Source organism: Drosophila rhopaloa, unplaced genomic scaffold (assembly GCF_018152115.1).
Source record: "Drosophila rhopaloa isolate 14029-0021.01 unplaced genomic scaffold, ASM1815211v1 contig_3, whole genome shotgun sequence".
Lineage (NCBI taxonomy): Eukaryota > Metazoa > Arthropoda > Insecta > Diptera > Drosophilidae > Drosophila > Drosophila rhopaloa.
Genome location: NW_025335123.1, coordinates 4,974,622 through 4,997,766, shown reverse-complemented (window position 1 = coordinate 4,997,766; position 23,145 = coordinate 4,974,622). Strand labels below are relative to the sequence as shown.

Below are 23,145 nucleotides of genomic sequence, written 5' to 3'. Positions count from 1 at the left end.
CCGTGTGTCTAACTCTCTGTGTCCACTCTTTGCATGCCCGCACATCTATCTTTCTCTCGCTTGCTCATCTCCGACTAACCACGCCCCCAGATCATGCCCATGCAGCATGCGCCAAAGTACGAGCCACCACGTTACACTTCTCCCCACACCGTGTTGTCGCAGCAGCATCATCAGCAGCATCAGCAGCAACCACATCCCGCCCAGGATCAGCAGCCACATCCCGCCCAGGAGCAACAGGCGCATCCACAGCGGCAGTACGCCATGTATTCGCAGCAGCCGCAGCTGCCGCCGAAGCCGGCGCTGAGGACGTACATGAAGCCGCTGCCGAAGCTGCCGGCCGAGCTGGAGGAGAGCCGGGACATGTCCTCGACGGACGACCTCAGCTCGCGCCCGCACTCGCCCTCGATGAGCAGCTCGGACGAGAGCTACTCGAAGACCACCGAGGGCGAGGGCGAAGGCGACGAGGACTCGCCGCGCATCCTCAACGGCGGCCACCTGCACCGGAATGGCTACCATTTGCCCGCCGGCGGCCTGGTCAATCCGCTGCAGTGGCTCTATCCCTGCGACATCCAGGTGGACCCCACCTCGCCGGTGGTCGACATGGCCCAGCTCACCCACGACTTTGAGCTGAGCTCCACCACCGAGAGCCAGGGCCAGCACACCACCAGCAACACGACCAGCAACACGCAGCACAAGGGCGACAGCTGCAACAGCTTCGACTATCAGAAGGCGGCCGCCGGAACGGGCGTGGCCATAGCCACCAAGTCGCCCTTCGAGCGGGAGCTGCAGCGCCTGCTCAACGAATCCTCGCGAGCCCGTTGCCTGGCGACCACGACGGCGACGGCAACGGCGACGGCCATCTCCACCACGGATCACACGGCCAGCAATGGCAGCCGGGAGATGAGCTACTCCCTCAGCAACGGCAAGCTGAGCTCCGCCAACGGACATGGCGCTGCGGGATCCGGATCGGGATCCGGGTCGGGATCAGGATCGGCGGCGGGCAACGGCAGCGGCAGCAGCAATGGCAATCTCAGCGGCGGCAGCGGCAGCAATTCGAACAGTGGCAACAACAACAGCAGCCACCACAAGGCGGAGCAGCAGCAACATGTGGATCACGAGCTCCTGGCCGGCGGCAAGTTGCCGGGCAGCAACAGCTTCATGATTGCCAAGCACCCGGTGGGCTTGGAAGCCATCAAGGAGATAACGCGCAACAAGAATCCCTCGGAGTCAAGCCAAATGTGAGTAGACCATGATCAGTGATGGGAAAAGTATCCTGGTAGGTGGAAGGCAATAAATAAATAGCCAAAAGAATTTAAGGACGATTAAAAATTGTCTACGAAAAATCATGATCTTTGGATAATGGATGATCAAAGAATGAAGTATACCCTTAGATATCTTTTTTTAAATTATTAAAGTTGATTTTAACAAGGGAAATACGAATGCCAGTCGAGTTCCTTGACAATGGAATATCTACCAGTCATTTTCTTCTTCACAATTTCTTAAGGTTTTCTTCTGTACATTTTGTAGTTTATTCTAACTTAACTAATGTCCGAGCATTATCAAAGGTAATGAAGATTAAATAAATATATAAACTTTATTGTTTTTAGATGGCATATTAAATACCTTTGCACCAATAACAAGTTTTTAGCTGTTGTCGTTTGCAAATTGAATATATTCTTTGAAGAAACGTTGGCAAATTGTAACACCCAACTAGCTATGGTATCTTTCCCATCACTGACCATGACGACAGACAGCTTCCATTCCATGTCATATGGTGGTAGGTTCGCCGCTTTCATAACCGGTGTGTGGGTGGGTGGCCCTAAAATACTCTTAGTTGTAGTTCCCTGTAATTAAATACAACAACCTTAACCAATGGAGCGAATGTGACTATTGCAGGCAAACCTCGGACACGGAATCCTGCGAGATCCTGCACGAGAACCGCAATCAGCTGCGAGTGCTGGCCATGCTGGAGATGCACACAGCGAAGGAGCTGAACGGCAGCCATGTGCACCACGTGCAGCATCCCCAGACGCAGCAGCAGCAGCAGCAGAGGACGCATCGCCAGCGACCGCGCTCCAAGGAGCTGCAGTACAGCCACGAGAGCCTGGACGGACTGGATGGAGCGGTGCAGACGCAGTCGCAGCAGCGCCACCAGCGCTACCACCATCACCACCACCACCATCACCACCAGCACCAACAGAGACAGCAGCAACAGCAGCGCTACAACCATGTGCAGGAGCAGGAGGAGCGTGACGACACCGAGGACAACCTGGCCGACGAGGAGTTTGAGGATGATGAAGTGGGTCGCGATGTGCGGCAGAAGCGCCTACAGAAGCCGGATCTCAACCACAAACGGGCGGAGGCTGCAGCCGATGCGGAGGGGGAAAAGGAGGACGACGACGACGACGAGGACGAGGATGAGGAGGAGGAGAACCACCGAAACGGAGGACACAGGGAGGCGGCGCCGCTGACGAATGGCAGCATGCGCGGCTTGGAGGCCAATGTGATAAACGACGAGCTAAAGTACGGGGCGGCCCATCTCAACCACCAGTCCATGGACTCCAATCCTTTGGAGAGCCAGTCGGAGTGGTCGGACGACGATTGCCGTGAGGAAGCCACAGGTGAGAACAAAGCCTTTAGCCATTCTTCTACAAAATTACTAATGTTTTGGTATCACGTTAGGTGGAGCCGAGTCCACGGGATACATCACGGATGAGCCCGGTCTGGAGAACATCTCGCTGCTGAACGAAGCCGGTCTCACCGATGCCGAGGGCGCCCTCTCGGACGTTAACTCGCTGTATAACGCGCCGGATGTGGACGACACCTCGGTGTCCAGCCGGGCCAGCTCCCGCCTGCTCAGCCTGGACTCGCTGAGCGGCCTCTACGACTGCGACCTGGACTCCAAGCACGAGCTGGCCATTGTCAATGCCTCGCACAAGATCTCCAGCAAATTTGGACAGCCTTCCTCACCGGCACAGCATCAGCAGCAACAGCAGCAACAACAGCAACAGCAGCACCAGCAACAGCAGCAACACCAGCAGCAACAGCAGCAGCATCAGCAGTCTCAATTGCAAATACAGGCCCAATCGCATTTGACACCGGTTCAGGTTCAGTCAGCAGAGGAGCTGAGAGAGTAAAGATTGAAAGTTGGTGAAGGAGCAGGGAGCGTTAAACACTCAAACGTTGTTATTGCTATATGCAAATGGTGTCTAATAATTTACAATAAACCAACCTAAACTAAAGTAAACTAAATCTAGAATAGGTGACAGATAAATATATATTTATGTATGTGAAGAAGCAGAGGCACTTAATGCTGCTCTATGGCACCCCTAGATGTAAGCCCGTTTAACTTTACTGTGGCTAGATCATGCCCAGTAGATATTAACTCATATATACCTATATAGTGTATAGTATATAGTATATGCAAGAAAATCTATATGTATTGAAAGAAAACACGTAGTCATTGGTTACTCGTCGCCAATTGGCCCAGTTAAGCGTTCCAGTTACTATACCGCGTGAAAAAAATCGAAATTAATCTTGATATTTAGCCGCAACTTGAGATACCCAATGCTAATCCATGAATTCATCATTTAGTGCGCTTAGTCCTCCTAAGGACTTACTTAGGGCGGGGAATGGCAGTTAGGCGTTCCCCGTCCAGTCCCATATGTTATTAATGTACTAATATATATGTGTATATGTATCATTTTAATAATCGAATAAGCAACAATTTGGCCATTCATACGAAGCCACAACCAATGCATGACAAGATGTAAATAAAACAAAATGTTATAAATATTTTTCCGATATTATTGTAAGGCTATAAATTGCCCATAGACTGCGCCACCATGAATTCGAATTTGGAAGTGAAATTTAAACCGAAAAATCTCATCGATTGAGACTACGCAATTCGGATAATCATATTAAAGTCCCACGTGAAAGATACGTAACTCCTCCTTTCGTTTTTTTTATTTGTTTCGACCTCCGCGCCAAGCGTCTTTGACTTTTTATGTTGCCTACTCTTGGGCTCAACCGCAAACTGGCTTATACTTAGCTTTTGTATTCCAAATATGATGTTGCGAATTTTTAGTTTAAGTTCCAGAGTGCTAGAAGGAGTCACTTAAAGTGGACTCCACTCTGTTGGCTGCTGCACAATTGTCAAATTTCATTTGCTATGCTATATTCAGTGCATTCGTCTGTAAGATCTGTACATAGGATATTCGAAATGATAGAAGAAAGTATATGAATATAATTTACAATTACTAGGAACTTAAGATGCAGAGACAAAATATTCTTGATATTGTTGACCCGACCCCAATAACCGAAACCAAAACCAAACAACACCAAGCAAAAAACTGAAACAAAATCTCTTACATCTGTGCAAATGATAAATAAGAAAATGTAAACAAACAAATCCATATTTTGTGTGTGAACTTTATAAAGTCGCCTTAGTAGCGCCAAATATTATTAATTAAACTACACGAAGGCAACAAGATAAACGATAAAAGCAACTACCACAGCTACTGCAAGAACTGCAAACAGCCCACAGATAAACTTCTTATGCAAATATAAACACAAATAGCGCAGATCTATACATCAAATATATATGTACATATAAATGAAATTGAGAACAAGCTGGAATATCTATATACACACATTCATATGATTGTACACAGAGGCAGACAGGAAGTTCGAACTAGAGAACGGTGTGCAAGTATATTTATTTTTCTGTACTAAAAGAAAGTAAATGGTAAAGAATTAAATATTATATGCAATGACAGACATCTGTCTATATCTACACAAAATAATGGTGGGTAAGGCCCTATAAACAGACATACAAATTTTGATGGCCAATTGTCGACTCATTTTGAATTTTAAAATGCAATTATCATGTTGGCAACATTGCATGATCAGGACTGTTCCGAATTCAGCAACTTAATAGAAGACTTGATCGAACTTTCCTTTAAGTTTGTCCCTTTATGATTAACTAGCATAAAATAAATCTTAAAAAAGTTACTTCATTTTTCACTTAAATCCCCCTAAAATTCTTAAGTTTAGAACTGATTATTATTATTATTTTATCCAAAATATCATTTTAAAATTAAAGTTCTTATCAAATTTTCTGGAAAATTCTATTTTTCTGTTTTGATTTAAATTTGTAAGCATTGAAATGCGGAAAGAAATTTGGAAAAATGTCTATTAAAACTAAAAATTGGAACAGTTAGAGAAATTTTCATCTGTAAGATTGTTCCGGATATGGAAAGTGGAACAGGCCTGTTTGCATAAGAACAAAACCCTACTAGAAATACATAAAATGTCAGCATATCAAATATGTCAGAAAAAAATATATATACAAAAATATAAACATGTGTATGGCTTTTATTTCGTTGGTAAGGGAAACCTTCTTTCTTCTCTCTTGTTATACATAATAACGACAACCTTTGGGTTTTTTGTGCGAATAAAAATTAAATAAAAATGCAGATGCGTATCGTTTATAAATATTATTATTAATATAGTTTTTTGCAACATTTCCCTGGCAACAATCAAAGCCTTTTATTTTGCAATTTAAGGGTGCTCGTAGCAGCTGGGCAAATATGTGCGCCACACTCCCAGTCTTGGCTAGTTGGTTTTGCACTTGATCTGTTGGCTTTTGTCTGTTTTGCATTTTGCTCCGCAGTTGGGCTAACATTTGACTGGTGGAGGAGGGTCATGACGACACGTGCCAGACTTTCTATTTGTTGCAATGTGTACTTATGAGGGATGCTATTCATATTTCTGTCCTAGCTAAGGAACAACGAACATTGGTGGTTGAAAACTGTTTCATTCATTTTCAAAATATTCTTTATTTGCATTAGTTTGGGCCAATTTTCAAAGCACTTTGTTCATTCGTTACCCCATTACGACCTAAACACATATTTTCAATGCATTAACAAACCTCTTCTGGCATCAACAACTTTGATCTTAGGAAACAAAACGAACTCATTGGGACTCTTATTTATTTTATTTATTTATTATAAAAGATAGAATAGTTTATAAAACTAAAGCTAACATAAAAGGCATAGTGATAGCTACGAGGCCTTTGACTATGTTTGTTTAGAGATGGTTAGAATTACTTATAGTATATATGTCTTAAAGTTTCATTTTGTTTGGTCAAAAATCATTTAAGGCATTTTTGTAAGACTGGAAAAAGTATGCTAACATTTTTTAATTTTAGGTTTGACACATCGACAGTAGATTTTCTAAATAGTTGTTTAAACATCCTAAGAATGAATTCAAAACTTTTTTGTTAGTTTGTTGACAACCATTTAATCATGGGGTTTTTCCATAATGAATGCCATTTTTTTTGAGGGTGTTGTGTTCTGCTGTAAATAATAGATTAAACAAAAGAACGTCTGGTTTTTGTTTTTTTCTGATTTTATTTGCGTTACTCATTAATATTTCCCACAAAATCTTGTCACTTTCGAAAACAATCAGTGGAGAAATATCAGGTGGTTCCCGCAGACACGGTTGTTTATCATGCTGATCGAATGACGTCTTTTTGGGGGGAGTGGGGTGGAGTGGAACCACCCGTTACATATTTGAGCACCCCACACAAAGGGGGCGGCAGACTCGGCTGGGACAAATGAGACACTATGGCGGTAAATATTTAATCAAATGTTGATAAAAAGCTACTCAGCAGCCATAAAAGCACGAAGCCCGTCGGAAAAGGCCAGCAATCAGATCTTGGAATAGAAATGCGCAACACCGTGATCATCGTCTGCCTTTCCGTGGCACTTGGCATCGCCTCCGCCACGGACTACTGCAAAAAGAGCTGCGGCGGCACCAAGAACCTGGGATGCGACAATTATGGGGTGAGCTATCCTGTTGCCTTTATATAAATTATGCTTTCGAAGTCCCTTCCACTTTCCTTTTTTTATCTGGGCTAAGAAATTTCGAAAACTAAACAAATTTGAAGAAAAAATGATATTTATAAAAAAAAATAAATTTATATATTATATAATGAATAATCTATTACTAAAATTATACTAAATAATCCTTATTTTTTCTATGTTCCATATTCTTAATATTATTTTCAAAGAATATTGTATTTGATTTACAAATGTGGCTTTTGTTATTATTAAATAATTCTCTTTAGATGCCAACAGATATGTTTCTCTTAAATATGAACATAATTGAATCAGATTCAATGAATAGTTGTATCTAAACTATTATTTTATAAATATGTTTTTTTACGTTAAAAGTAAAACTACAGTCGAATTTCCAAATCTGTGTAAGAAATAAACTCGAGTTGTCAAGACTTCTTCAAAACGATAAAACAAATTATACCTTATTAAACATAGAAAAAACATTTGAAAGTTCAACGCCTAAATGTAGTTCTTTTTTGAAGCAATAAATATTTATCTTGCCCACTTGAAAATCAAAATGATATAGAAAATTGTGAAAAATACCTAAATCTTATGAAAATGAACAGTGCAATGATAAGTTCCTAAGCTTACCCAAATCTCACGAAAAATTAACATTGCAATGATAAATTCCTAAGTTTACGAAGTTAACTTTTTAATAATAACCCATAACAATAACCAATAATAAAATAGATAAATATGTAATTATATATTATGTATACTTTTCTGCAGGCCTGGGCCTCGACTTGCCCCAGCGATGCTAGCCTGTTGAGCCTGACCAGCGGGCAGAAGCAGGCCCTGGTGGACAGGACGAACGAGTACCGCAACATCATCGCCGGAGGACTGAATGCCAATCTGAGTGCCGCCTGCCGCATGGCCACCATCAAGTGGAACGACGAGCTGGCCTACCTGGCCGGTTTGAACGTGAGGAGCTGTGCAATGAAGCACGACGGATGCCACAACACGGACGCCTTCGACTGGTCCGGCCAGAATCTGGCCTGGATGAGCTACTACGATCCACTGAACGTGACCCACTATGTGCAGTGGGGCGTCGATATGTGGTACGGCGAGGCGGTCTACACCAAGCAGAGCTACATCGACGCTTATCCCTCGAACTACCAGGGCCCGGCCATTGGCCACTTCACCGTGCTGGTGGCCGATCGCAATACGGATGTGGGCTGTGCCGCGGCCACCTACTCCGTGCCCGGCAAATCCTACAAGGCCTTCCTCCTGGCCTGCAACTACGCGGCCACCAACGTCCTGGGCATCAAGATGTACAGCTCGTGCCCCAAGGCGGCGGCCAGCAAGTGCACCACGGGCACCAATCCCAGCTACAAGTACCTCTGCAGCGCCAAAGAGGTCTACGACGTCAACAATCTTTCCTACTAAACCAATAATAAACAGAAGCGTTAATCGGTTAATTTTATTTTACCAACAAATTACTCGGCTCTATCATCTCTGTGGTTGGATCAAGAATATATATATAAATATTATTGGGGAGTGGAAACGATTATCCAGAAAGTAACCAAATGGTATATTTCAATTGCTTTTGCGGCTATTTTAGGTTCATGTTTCGTTCCCTGATATTAACCATTTTTACACAGATGATTTTTGATATTAATTATTTAAGCAAAATACCATATTGTTTATAGACCCACTTTGAAAAGGACTGTCTATTCAGAATTAGCGAGCTTTGCTTTATTTTGAATTCTTTTGGCAAAAGAGTTTCATTAGGAAAATTCCTTAAAATATTGAGTTCTCTAGTATCATTGCTAGAATTGGGAATTGGATGAGATGGTCCTTGCCTAATGATTTTTATAAATTTTAACATTTAAGCCAAGGATTACTGTACCTAAATGTATCAGTTAATGAAAGTGCTACCAGAACCACATACACTAGCTAACAAAATAAAAACGACAACCTACTTGTAATATTTCTCATAATATTTGTTTTTGGTGCTTTTTTTTTAAAGGAAATTTTTGTTTTTATCTCTAGTCAAGTTTATTGTTTTGGTTTTTATCTCGTGTTTTGTACTCCAGATCTCATTTTACTATCTCTCCCATACACTTATTCGGATTGGTTATTTGATTGAATAAAGATGGTAAGGCTCGACAACATTTAAAAAATTGATTAAGTTCAAGAACAGTCTCCACAAGCCAATAGCCAGATAACGATGCCTTATTAATGGAATGAAAAAAAAAAACAAGAAAAGAAGCAAACTTCGACAAGCCGAAGTTTATATACCCTATGATATAGTCGTCCGATCCGGCTCGTTCCGACTTATATTCTAATAAAAAGACAACTTTTGGGAAAGTTTCAAGCGTCAAAACGTACGGACGGACAGACGGACATGGCTGGCCCATAACTGGACTTCCAAACTCCAAAAATTTACCAAATTTTATCCGATTTCAAAGTGGCATACCTCCGAAGACTCGTAATTTGATTCTCAAAAAATCTGCATCAAAATTTTCCATTTTAGCGTTGGAGCAATTTTTGATCCATTTTCATGTCATTTATATCCAAGTTTCCCATAACTTGTTAAAAGGTGGCCCATAACTGGACTTTTGAAGTACATAACTTTACCAAATTGTATCCGATTTCAAAGTGGCATACCTCCGAAGACTCGTAATTTGATTCTCAAAAAATCTGCATCAAAATTTTCCATTTTAGCGTTGGTGCAATTTTTGATCCATTTTCATGTCATTATTTCCAAGTTTCCGATGTGTTGTTAAAAGGTGGCCCATAACTGGACTTCCAAAGTCCATAACTTTACCAAATTTTATCCGATTTCAAAGTGGCATACCTCCGAGGACTCGTAATTTGATTCTCAAAAAATCTGCATCAAAATTTTTCATTTTAGCGTTGATCAAATTTTTGACCCATAACTTTACCAAATTTTATCCGATTTCAAAGTGGCATACCTCACCTTTACCAAATTGTATCCGATTTCAAAGTGGCATACCTCCGAGGACTCGTAATTTGATTGCCAAAAAATCTGCATCAAAATTTTCCATTTTAGCGTTGGTGCAATTTTTGATCCATTTTCATGTCATTTATATCCAAGTTTCCCATATCTTGTTAAAAGGTGGCCCATAACTGGACTTTTGAAGAACATAACTTTACCAAATTGTATCCGATTTCAAAGTGGCATACCTCCGAAGACTCGTAATTTGATTCCCAAAAAATCTGCATCAAAATTTTCCATTTTAGCGTTGGTGCAATTTTTGACCCATTTTCAAGTCATTTATTTCCAAGTTTCCGATGTGTTGTTAAAAGGTGGCCCATAACTGGACTTTTGAAGTCCATAACTTTACCAAATTTTATCCGATTTCAAAGTGGAATACCTCCGAAGACTCGTAATTTGATTCTCAAAAAATCTGCATCAAAATTTTCCATTTTAGCGTTGGTGCAATTTTTGATTCATTTTCATGTCATTATTTCCAAGTTTCCGATGTGTTGTTAAAAGGTGGCCCATAACTGGACTTCCAAAGTCCATAACTTTACCAAATTTTATCCGATTTCAAAGTGGCATACCTCCGAAGACTCGTAATTTGATTCTCAAAAAATCTGCATCAAAATTTTTCATTTTAGCGTTGGTGCAATTTTTGACCCATTTACATGTCATTTATTTCCAAGTTTCCGATGTGTTGTTAAAAGGTGGCCCATAACTGGACTTTTAAAGTCCATAACTTTACCAAATTTTATCCGATTTCAAAGTGGCATATCTCCGAAGACTCGTAATTTGATTCTCAAAAAATCTGCATCAAATTTTTTCATTTTAGCGTTGGTGCAATTTTTGACCAATTTTCAAGTCATTTATTTTCAAGTTTTCGATGTGTTGTTAAAAGGTGGCCCATAACTGGACTTCCAAAGTCCATAACTTTACCAAATTTTATCCGATTTCAAAGTGGCATACCTCCGAAGACTCGTAATTTGATTCCCAAAAAATCTGCATCAAAATTTTCCATTTTAGCGTTGGTGCAATTTTTGACCCATTTTCAAGTCATTTATTTCCAAGTTTCCGATGTGTTGTTAAAAGGTGGCCCATAACTGGACTTTTGAAGTCCATAACTTTACCAAATTTTATCCGATTTCAAAGTGGAATACCTCCGAAGACTCGTAATTTGATTCTCAAAAAATCTGCATCAAATTTTTTCATTTTAGCGCTGGTGCAATTTTTGACTCATTTTCATGTCATTTATTTCCAAGTTTCCGATGTGTTGTTAAAAGGTGGCCCATAACTGGACTTTTGAAGAACATAACTTTACCAAATTGTATCCGATTTCAAAGTGGCATACCTCCGAAGACTCGTAATTTGATTCCCAAAAAATCTGCATCAAAATTTTTCATTTTAGCGTTGGTGCAATTTTTGACCCATTTTCAAGTCATTTATTTCCAAGTTTCCGATGTGTTGTTAAAAGGTGGCCCATAACTGGACTTCCGAAGTCCATAACTTTACCAAATTTTATCCGATTTCAAAGTGGCAAGCCTCCGAAGACTCGTAATTTGATTCTCAAAAAATCTGCATCAAAATTTTTCATTTTAGCGTTGGTGCAATTTTTGACTCATTTTCATGTCATTTATTTCCAAGTTTCCGATGTGTTGTTAAAAGGTGGCCCATAACTGGACTTTTGAAGAACATAACTTTACCAAATTGTATCCGATTTCAAAGTGGCATACCTCCGAAGACTCGTAATTTGATTCTCAAAAAATCTGCATCAAAATTTTTCATTTTAGCGTTGGTGCAATTTTTGACTCATTTTCATGTCATTTATTTCCAAGTTTCCGATGTGTTGTTAAAAGGTGGCCCATAACTGGACTTCCGAAGTCCATAACTTTACCAAATTTTATCCGATTTCAAAGTGGCATACCTCCGAAGACTCGTAATTTGATTCTCAAAAAATCTGCATCAAAATTTTTCATTTTAGCGTTGGTGCAATTTTTGACTCATTTTCATGTCATTTATTTCCAAGTTTCCGATGTGTTGTTAAAAGGTGGCCCATAACTGGACTTTTGAAGAACATAACTTTACCAAATTGTATCCGATTTCAAAGTGGCATACCTCCGAAGACTCGTAATTTGATTCCCAAAAAATCTGCATCAAAATTTTTCATTTTAGCGTTGGTGCAATTTTTGACCCATTTTCAAGTCATTTATTTCCAAGTTTCCGATGTGTTGTTAAAAGGTGGCCCATAACTGGACTTTTGAAGTCCATAACTTTACCAAATTTTATCCTATTTCAAAGTGGAATACCTCCGAAGACTCGTAATTTGATTCTCAAAAAATCTGCATCAAAATTTTCCATTTTAGCGTTGGTGCAATTTTTGATCCATTTTCATGTCATTATTTCCAAGTTTCCGATGTGTTGTTAAAAGGTGGCCCATAACTGGACTTCCAAAGTCCATAACTTTACCAAATTTTATCCGATTTCAAAGTGGAATACCTCTGAAGACTCGTAATTTGATTCCCAAAAAATCTGCATCAAAATTTTTCATTTTAGCGTTGGTGCAATTTTTGACCAATTTTCAAGTCATTTATATTCAAGTTTCCGATGTGTTGTTAAAAGGTGGCCCATAACTGGACTTTTGAAGTCCATAACTTTACCAAATTTTATCCGATTTCAAAGTGGAATACCTCCGAAGACTCGTAATTTGATTCTCAAAAAATCTGCATCAAATTTTTTCATTTTAGCGTTGGTGCAATTTTTGACCAATTTTCAAGTCATTTATTTTCAAGTTTCCGATGTGTTGTTAAAAGGTGGCCCATAACTGGACTTCCAAAGTCCATAACTTTACCAAATTTTATCCGATTTCAAAGTGGAATACCTCTGAAGACTCATAATTTGATTCTCAAAAAATCTGCATCAAAATTTTCCTTTTTAGCGTTGGTGCAATTTTTGATCCATTTTCATGTCATTATTTCCAAGTTTCCGATGTGTTGTTAAAAGGTGGCCCATAACTGGACTTCCAAAGTCCATAACTTTACCAAATTTTATCCGATTTCAAAGTGGCATATCTCCGAAGACTCGTAATTTGATTCTCAAAAAATCTGCATCAAAATTTTTCATTTTAGCGTTGGTCCAATTTTTAACCCATTTACATGTCATTTATTTCCAAGTTTCCGATGTGTTGTTAAAAGGTGGCCCATAACTGGACTTTTAAAGTCCATAACTTTACCAAATTTTATCCGATTTCAAAGTGGAATACCTCCGAAGACTCGTAATTTGATTCTCAAAAAATCTGCATCAAATTTTTTCATTTTAGCGCTGGTGCAATTTTTGACTCATTTTCATGTCATTTATTTCCAAGTTTCCGATGTGTTGTTAAAAGGTGGCCCATAACTGGACTTTTGAAGAACATAACTTTACCAAATTGTATCCGATTTCAAAGTGGCATACCTCCGAAGACTCGTAATTTGATTCCCAAAAAATCTGCATCAAAATTTTTCATTTTAGCGTTGGTGCAATTTTTGACCCATTTTCAAGTCATTTATTTCCAAGTTTCCGATGTGTTGTTAAAAGGTGGCCCATAACTGGACTTCCGAAGTCCATAACTTTACCAAATTTTATCCGATTTCAAAGTGGCAAGCCTCCGAAGACTCGTAATTTGATTCTCAAAAAATCTGCATCAAAATTTTTCATTTTAGCGTTGGTGCAATTTTTGACTCATTTTCATGTCATTTATTTCCAAGTTTCCGATGTGTTGTTAAAAGGTGGCCCATAACTGGACTTTTGAAGAACATAACTTTACCAAATTGTATCCGATTTCAAAGTGGCATACCTCCGAAGACTCGTAATTTGATTCTCAAAAAATCTGCATCAAAATTTTTCATTTTAGCGTTGGTGCAATTTTTTGACTCATTTTCATGTCATTTATTTCCAAGTTTCCGATGTGTTGTTAAAAGGTGGCCCATAACTGGACTTCCGAAGTCCATAACTTTACCAAATTTTATCCGATTTCAAAGTGGCATACCTCCGAAGACTCGTAATTTGATTCTCAAAAAATCTGCATCAAAATTTTTCATTTTAGCGTTGGTGCAATTTTTGACTCATTTTCATGTCATTTATTTCCAAGTTTCCGATGTGTTGTTAAAAGGTGGCCCATAACTGGACTTTTGAAGAACATAACTTTACCAAATTGTATCCGATTTCAAAGTGGCATACCTCCGAAGACTCGTAATTTGATTCCCAAAAAATCTGCATCAAAATTTTTCATTTTAGCGTTGGTGCAATTTTTGACCCATTTTCAAGTCATTTATTTCCAAGTTTCCGATGTGTTGTTAAAAGGTGGCCCATAACTGGACTTTTGAAGTCCATAACTTTACCAAATTTTATCCTATTTCAAAGTGGAATACCTCCGAAGACTCGTAATTTGATTCTCAAAAAATCTGCATCAAAATTTTCCATTTTAGCGTTGGTGCAATTTTTGATCCATTTTCATGTCATTATTTCCAAGTTTCCGATGTGTTGTTAAAAGGTGGCCCATAACTGGACTTCCAAAGTCCATAACTTTACCAAATTTTATCCGATTTCAAAGTGGAATACCTCTGAAGACTCGTAATTTGATTCCCAAAAAATCTGCATCAAAATTTTTCATTTTAGCGTTGGTGCAATTTTTGACCAATTTTCAAGTCATTTATATTCAAGTTTCCGATGTGTTGTTAAAAGGTGGCCCATAACTGGACTTTTGAAGTCCATAACTTTACCAAATTTTATCCGATTTCAAAGTGGAATACCTCCGAAGACTCGTAATTTGATTCTCAAAAAATCTGCATCAAATTTTTTCATTTTAGCGTTGGTGCAATTTTTGACCAATTTTCAAGTCATTTATTTTCAAGTTTCCGATGTGTTGTTAAAAGGTGGCCCATAACTGGACTTCCAAAGTCCATAACTTTACCAAATTTTATCCGATTTCAAAGTGGAATACCTCTGAAGACTCATAATTTGATTCTCAAAAAATCTGCATCAAAATTTTCCTTTTTAGCGTTGGTGCAATTTTTGATCCATTTTCATGTCATTATTTCCAAGTTTCCGATGTGTTGTTAAAAGGTGGCCCATAACTGGACTTCCAAAGTCCATAACTTTACCAAATTTTATCCGATTTCAAAGTGGCATATCTCCGAAGACTCGTAATTTGATTCTCAAAAAATCTGCATCAAAATTTTTCATTTTAGCGTTGGTCCAATTTTTAACCCATTTACATGTCATTTATTTCCAAGTTTCCGATGTGTTGTTAAAAGGTGGCCCATAACTGGACTTTTAAAGTCCATAACTTTACCAAATTTTATCCGATTTCAAAGTGGCATATCTCCGAAGACTCGTAATTTGATTCTCAAAAAATCTGCATCAAATTTTTTCATTTTAGCGTTGGTGCAATTTTTGACCAATTTTCAAGTCATTTATTTTCAAGTTTTCGATGTGTTGTTAAAAGGTGGCCCATAACTGGACTTCCAAAGTCCATAACTTTACCAAATTTTATCCGATTTCAAAGTGGCATACCTCCGAAGACTCGTAATTTGATTCTCAAAAAATCTGCATCAAAATTTTTCATTTTAGCGCTGGTGCAATTTTTGACTCATTTTCATGTCATTTATTTCCAAGTTTCCGATGTGTTGTTAAAAGGTGGCCCATAACTGGACTTTTGAAGAACATAACTTTACCAAATTGTATCCGATTTCAAAGTGGCATACCTCCGAAGACTCGTAAATTGATTCCCAAAAAATCTGCATCAAAATTTTTCATTTTAGCGTTGGTGCAATTTTTGACCCATTTTCAAGTCATTTATTTCCAAGTTTCCGATGTGTTGTTAAAAGGTGGCCCATAACTGGACTTCCGAAGTCCATAACTTTACCAAATTTTATCCGATTTCAAAGTGGCATACCTCCGAAGACTCGTAATTTGATTCTCAAAAAATCTGCATCAAAATTTTTCATTTTAGCGTTGGTGCAATTTTTGACTCATTTTCATGTCATTTATTTCCAAGTTTCCGATGTGTTGTTAAAAGGTGGCCCATAACTGGACTTTTGAAGAACATAACTTTACCAAATTGTATCCGATTTCAAAGTGGCATACCTCCGAAGACTCGTAATTTGATTCTCAAAAAATCTGCATCAAAATTTTTCATTTTAGCGTTGGTGCAATTTTTGACTCATTTTCATGTCATTTATTTCCAAGTTTCCGATGTGTTGTTAAAAGGTGGCCCATAACTGGACTTCCGAAGTCCATAACTTTACCAAATTTTATCCGATTTCAAAGTGGCAAACCTCCGAAGACTCGTAATTTGATTCTCAAAAAATCTGCATCAAAATTTTTCATTTTAGCGTTGGTGCAATTTTTGACTCATTTTCATGTCATTTATTTCCAAGTTTCCGATGTGTTGTTAAAAGGTGGCCCATAACTGGACTTTTGAAGAACATAACTTTACCAAATTGTATCCGATTTCAAAGTGGCATACCTCCGAAGACTCGTAATTTGATTCCCAAAAAATCTGCATCAAAATTTTTCATTTTAGCGTTGGTGCAATTTTTGACCCATTTTCAAGTCATTTATTTCCAAGTTTCCGATGTGTTGTTAAAAGGTGGCCCATAACTGGACTTTTGAAGTCCATAACTTTACCAAATTTTATCCGATTTCAAAGTGGAATACCTCCGAAGACTCGTAATTTGATTCTCAAAAAATCTGCATCAAAATTTTCCATTTTAGCGTTGGTGCAATTTTTGATCCATTTTCATGTCATTATTTCCAAGTTTCCGATGTGTTGTTAAAAGGTGGCCCATAACTGGACTTCCAAAGTCCATAACTTTACCAAATTTTATCCGATTTCAAAGTGGAATACCTCTGAAGACTCGTAATTTGATTCCCAAAAAATCTGCATCAAAATTTTTCATTTTAGCGTTGGTGCAATTTTTGACCAATTTTCAAGTCATTTATTTTCAAGTTTCCGATGTGTTGTTAAAAGGTGGCCCATAACTGGACTTCCAAAGTTCATAACTTTACCAAATTTTATCCGATTTCAAAGTGGAATACCTCTGAAGACTCGTAATTTGATTCTCAAAAATCTGCATCAAAAAATTTCATTTTAGCGTTGGTGCAATTTTTGACCCATTTTCATGTCATTCATTTCCAAGTTTCCGATGTGTTGTTAAAAGGTGGCCCATAACTGGACTTCCAAAGTCCATAACTTTACCAAATTTTATCCGATTTCAAAGTGGAATACCTCTGAAGACTCGTAATTTGATTCCCAAAAAATCTGCATCATTTTTCATTTTAGAGTTGGTCCAATTTTTGACCCATTTTCATGTCATTTATTTCCAAGTTTCCGATGTGTTGTTAAAAGGTGGCCCATAACTGGCCTTCCGAAATCCATAACTTTACCAAATTTTATCCGATTTCAAAGTGGCATACCTCTAAAGAGTCTTAATTTGATTCTCAAAAAATCTGCATTAAAATTTTTCATTTTAGAGTTGGTCCAATTTTTGACCCATTTTTCCTAGTGATGCTTATTAGGAATATATATAAACTTTATTGGGTCGGAAATGTCTCCTTTACGGCGTTGCAAACTTTCGACTGAAATAATAATACCCTCTGCAAGGGTATAAAAAAAAATTTGCGTATTTTTTCGATCAAAATATTTTTTTTTTTCAGGTGATTAACACCATAACTTTTTACTTAATTCTAGTTCTTTTGCACAGCTGTCAGCCGGCCGGGCCAGACCACTCTTTATTCCTCTGTCTTCCCGGCTGGCAATTTCTATAACTTGTAAGTATGGTTGGATCCCAAATGTTTTTCATCGCTTTTAGTGTCTGTTTGTTCGTCTGTGGTCCCTAGTCTGTTCGTGTACCATGCTTCTTACATCTTACCGGGATTCGAACCCGGACCGGTGGCGATATATAACACACTTAGCTCGAGGAGGTCCGTCTACTCACTCGGCTGCCACCGGCGGCGAACGGAAAGCTTCCAAACGTCAACTTAAATCCAACTAGCCTACTAGATGTTTTTCCACTTCAAATTTTCACTTCAAATTTCCGAAATCTTACAATTCCCAAGTTGTTTTTCCCTGCAGGCCATTTCGATTATCCTTTTAACGGAATCGATATAAGTGTAGCGTTGTTCAACTTCCAGGGTTGCCGCCCTTGTATTTGATTATAAGGTACAAAATTCGAGGGCTACCACAAGTTTTACACATAATTCAGGGTTGCAGAAGATTTGGACTTGTCAAAAACAAATCAGCAAATGTTATAAAAATTAAACATTCTATATGTAGACATTGCCAAATGTAGACCAAATAAACAGCTTGTAAATGTACTAAGCCCAATCCAATACAGGCTTAATCTATTAACTATCCATTTAAATGAAAATGCGGTTTTAAGATCTTGTTATTATAGTGTATTGGTGTTCAGGTCAAGAGTATTGCGCAGACTGCCGGTTTTTGGTAGGCTGGATCCTCTCGTCGTCTTGAACTTCCTGAAGGGTCCTTCGACATCTTGATTCTCGCAAGGGCAGGACTTCCTCCAGGGCTTTTCGCTGGTCCCATCAGCATTTCTCAAAGGGCTCGAGGACTACAGTGGATTATGGACGATGGGTTTTCTTGGCGACCCGCTTTTTGGCGGCGGAGACCTTTGGAGAAGGTAGCTTCTTCTTCCTGCCAATCGGGGTTTTAGTCTTCTCGAATTTAGATTTTGTTTCCGGTTGCTTGCGCTTGCGAATTCTAGGGAGTGGGCGCACTACTTCGGCCGCAACTTCAGACCGCAGACTAAGGGTTTTTTTGCCAACACGCCTTGTATTCGATCCGCGATGCCTGGGAACATCACTACAAACGAAATCGTCTTTCTTCGCGGGAACGCTTTTTGATGTGGCACGCTTATGTTTGTCTTTTGTTTCCATATCGTTTTGTCAGTATTTCACAATTTGATAAAAATAAAAACGTATCGAAACTGATCACAAAAAAATTTTGATTTTTTTCTAGCAGTAAATTGTTGGAAAAATACGTGTGATCGGGTTGGCAGTAAAAATAAAACTGAAAAATAATGTGAGCCATTCCTCATCAAACACATTTGAAATATACGACTTTAGAGTCATGGCCGACTTGAAAATACAAATTGAATAAATTTTGAATAACATAAATTGGTTTTTATATAAAACAAGAAAGGAAGCAAACTTCGGAAAGCCGAAGTGTATATTTTCATTTTTCATTTTAGCGTTGGTCCATATTTTGACTCATTTTCATGTCATTTATTTCCAAGCTTCCGATGTGTTGTTAAAAGGTGGCCCATAACTGGCCTTCCGAAGTCCATAACTTTACCAAATTGTATCCGATTTCAAAGTGGCATACCTCTAAAGACTCGTAATTTGATTCTCAAAAAATCTGCATCAAAATTTTTCATTTTAGCGTTGGTGCGATTTTTGACGCATTTTCATGTCATTCATTTCCAAGTTTCCGATGTGTTGTTAAAAGGTGGCCCATAACTGGACTTTTGAAGTCCATAACTTTACCAAATTTTATCCGATTTCAAAGTGGCATACCTCCGAAGACTCGTAATTTGATTCTCAAAAAATCTGCATCAAAATTTTTCATTTTGGCGTTGGTGCAATTTTTGACCAATTTTCATGTCATTTATTTTCAAGTTTCCGATGTGTTGTTAAAAGGTGGCCCATAACTCGACTTCCAAAGTCCATAACTTTACCAAATTTTATCCGATTTCAAAGTGGCATACCTCCGAAGGCTCGTAATTCGATTCCCAAAAAATTTGCATCAAAATTTTTCATTTTAGCGTTGGTGCAGTTTTTGACCCATTTTCATGTCATTTATTTCCAAGTTTCCGATGTGTTGTTAAAAGGTGGCCCATAACTGGACTTCCGAAGTCCATAACTTTACCAAATTGTATCAGATTTCAAAGTGGCATACCTCTAAAGACTCTTAATTTGATTCTCAAAAAATCTGCATCAAAATTTTTCATTTTAGAGTTGGTCCAATTTTTGACCCATTTTCATGTCATTTATTTCCAAGTTTCCGATGTGTTGTTAAAAGGTGGCCCATAACCGGACTTCCGAAGTCCATAACATTACCAAATTTTATCCGATTTCAAAGTGGCATACCTCTAAAGACTCTTAATTTGATTCTCAAAAAATCTGCATCAAAAATTTTCATTTTAGAGTTGGTCCATATTTTGACTCATTTTCATGTCATTTATTTCCAAGTTTCCGATGTGTTGTTAAAAGGTGGCCCATAATTGGCCTTCCGAAGTCCATAACTTTACCAAAATTTATCCGATTTTAAAGTAGCACTCCTCTAAAGACTCTTAATTTGATTCTCAAAAAATCTTCAACAAAATTTTTCATTTTAGAGTTGGTCCAATTTTTGACCCATTTTCATGTCATTTATTTCCAAGTTTCCGATGTGTTGTTAAAAGGTGGCCCATAACTGGACTTCCGAAGTCCATAACATTACCAAATTTTATCCGATTTCAAAGTGGCATACCTCTAAAGACTCTTAATTTGATTCTCAAAAAATCTGCATCAAAATTTTTCATTTTAGCGTTGGTGCGATTTTTGACGCATTTTCATGTCATTTATTTCCAAGTTTCCGATGTGTTGTTAAAAGGTGGCCCATAACTGGACTTTTGAAGAACATAACTTTACCAAATTGTATCCGATTTCAAAGTGGCATACCTCCGAAGACTCGTAATTTGATTCCCAAAAAATCTGCATCAAAATTTTTCATTTTAGCGTTGGTGCAATTTTTGACCCATTTTCAAGTCATTTATTTCCAAGTTTCCGATGTGTTGTTAAAAGGTGGCCCATAACTGGACTTTTGAAGTCCATAACTTTACCAAATTTTATCCGATTTCAAAGTGGAATACCTCCGAAGACTCGTAATTTGATTCTCAAAAAATCTGCATCAAAATTTTCCATTTTAGCGTTGGTGCAATTTTTGATCCATTTTCATGTCATTATTTCCAAGTTTCCGATGTGTTGTTAAAAGGTGGCCCATAACTGGACTTCCAAAGTCCATAACTTTACCAAATTTTATCCGATTTCAAAGTGGAATACCTCTGAAGACTCGTAATTTGATTCCCAAAAAATCTGCATCAAAATTTTCCATTTTAGCGTTGGTGCAATTTTTGATCCATTTTCATGTCATTATTTCCAAGTTTCCGATGTGTTGTTAAAAGGTGGCCCATAACTGGACTTTTGAAGTCCACAACTTTACCAAATTTTATCCGATTTCAAAGTGGCATACCTCCGAAGACTCGTAATTTGATTCTCAAAAAATCTGCATCAAAATTTTTCATTTTAGCGTTGGTGCAATTTTTGACCAATTTTCATGTCATTTATTTTCAAGTTTCCGATGTGTTGTTTAAAGGTGGCCCATAACTGGACTTTTAAAGTTTATAACCTTACCAAATTTTATCCGATTTCAAAGTGGCATACCTCCGAAGACTCGTAATTTGATTCTCAAAAAATCTGCATCAAAATTGTTCATTTTAGCGTTGGTCCAATTTTTAACCCATTTACATGTCATTTATTTCCAAGTTTCCGATGTGTTGTTAAAAGGTGGCCCATAACTGGACTTTTGAAGTCCATAACTTTACCAAATTTTATCCGATTTCAAAGTGGAATACCTCTGAAGACTCGTAATTTGATTCCCAAAGAATCTGCATCAAATTTCTCAAAAAATCTGCATCAAAATTTTTCATTTTTGCGTTGGTCCAATTTTTAACCCATTTACATGTCATTTATTTCTAAGTTTCCGATGTGTTGTTAAAAGGTGGCCCATAACTGGACTTTTGAAGTCCATAACTTTACCAAATTTTATCCGATTTCAAAGTGGCATACCTCCGAAGACTCGTAATTTGATTCTCAAAAAATCTGCATCAAAATTTTTCATTTTAGAGTTGGTCCAATTTTTGACCCATTTTCATGTCATTTATTTCCAAGTTTCCGATGTGTTGTTAAAAGGTGGCCCATAACTGGCCTTCCGAAATCCATAACTTTACCAAATTTTATCCGATTTCAAAGTGGCATACCTCTAAAGACTCTTAATTTGATTCTCAAAAAATCTGCATTAAAATTTTTCATTTTAGAGTTGGTCCAATTTTTGACCCATTTTTCCTAGTGATGCTTATCAGGAATATATATAAACTTTATTGGGTCGGAAATGTCTCCTTTACGGCGTTGCAAACTTTCGACTGAAATAATAATACCCTCTGCAAGGGTATAAAAAAAAATTTGCGTATTTTTTCGATCAAAATATTTTTTTTTTTTTTTTTCAGGTGATTAACACCATAACTTTTTACTTAATTCTAGTTCTTTTGCACAGCTGTCAGCCGGCCGGGACAGACCACTCTTTATTCCTCTGTCTTCCCGGCTGGCAATTTCTATAACTTGTAAGTATGGTTGGATCCCAAATGTTTTTCATCGCTTTTAGTGTCTGTTTGTTCGTCTGTGGTCCCTAGTCTGTTCGTGTACCATGCTTCTTACATCTTACCGGGATTCGAACCCGGACCGGTGGCGATATATAACACACTTAGCTCGAGGAGGTCCGTCTACTCACTCGGCTGCCACCGGCGGCGAACGGAAAGCTTCCAAACGTCAACTTAAATCCAACTAGCCTACTAGATGTTTTTCCACTTCAAATTTTCACTTCAAATTTCCGAAATCTTACAATTCCCAAGTTGTTTTTCCCTGCAGGCCATTTCGATTATCCTTTTAACGGAATCGATATAAGTGTAGCGTTGTTCAACTTCCAGGGTTGCCGCCCTTGTATTTGATTATAAGGTACAAAATTCGAGGGCTACCACAAGTTTTACACATAATTCAGGGTTGCAGAAGATTTGGACTTGTCAAAAACAAATCAGCAAATGTTATAAAAATTAAACATTCTATATGTAGACATTGCCAAATGTAGACCAAATAAACAGCTTGTAAATGTACTAAGCCCAATCCAATACAGGCTTAATCTATTAACTATCCATTTAAATGAAAATGCGGTTTTAAGATCTTGTTATTATAGTGTATTGGTGTTCAGGTCAAGAGTATTGCGCAGACTGCCGGTTTTTGGTAGGCTGGATCCTCTCGTCGTCTTGAACTTCCTGAAGGGTCCTTCGACATCTTGATTCTCGCAAGGGCAGGACTTCCTCCAGGGCTTTTCGCTGGTCCCATCAGCATTTCTCAAAGGGCTCGAGGACTACAGTGGATTATGGACGATGGGTTTTCTTGGCGACCCGCTTTTTGGCGGCGGAGACCTTT

General features: G+C 38.3%; 2 protein-coding genes across 13 annotated transcripts in view; both read left to right on the top strand.

Moving 5' to 3' along the window:
* Positions 1–5,344, top strand: part of LOC108046448 (Ca(2+)/calmodulin-responsive adenylate cyclase) — a 43,251-nt gene extending 37,907 nt beyond the window's left edge. For 7 of the 12 annotated variants that reach the window (XM_044461418.1, XM_017126128.2, XM_017126126.2 and 4 more), the window contains 3 exons: positions 91–1,238; positions 1,897–2,621; positions 2,683–5,344. In XM_044461418.1, coding sequence (XP_044317353.1) covers positions 91–1,238; positions 1,897–2,621; positions 2,683–3,137 — 2,328 coding nt within the window. In that variant the 3' untranslated portion in view covers positions 3,138–5,344. Of the gene's footprint in view, positions 1–90; positions 1,239–1,896; positions 2,622–2,682 lie in introns of those variants that run through there. The other 5 variants (XM_017126132.2, XM_017126130.2, XM_044461423.1 and 2 more) reach the window with 2 other exon arrangements.
* Positions 5,345–6,704: 1,360 nt separating this feature from the next.
* On the top strand, positions 6,705–8,338 carry LOC108038728 (antigen 5 like allergen Cul n 1). The gene is made up of 2 exons (XM_044461111.1): positions 6,705–6,848; positions 7,632–8,338. The coding sequence occupies exons 1-2, from the start codon at positions 6,732–6,734 to the stop codon at positions 8,286–8,288; spliced, it is 774 nt and encodes a 257-aa protein (XP_044317046.1). The 5' UTR covers positions 6,705–6,731; the 3' UTR covers positions 8,289–8,338.
* Positions 8,339–23,145: the final 14,807 nt, after the last annotated feature.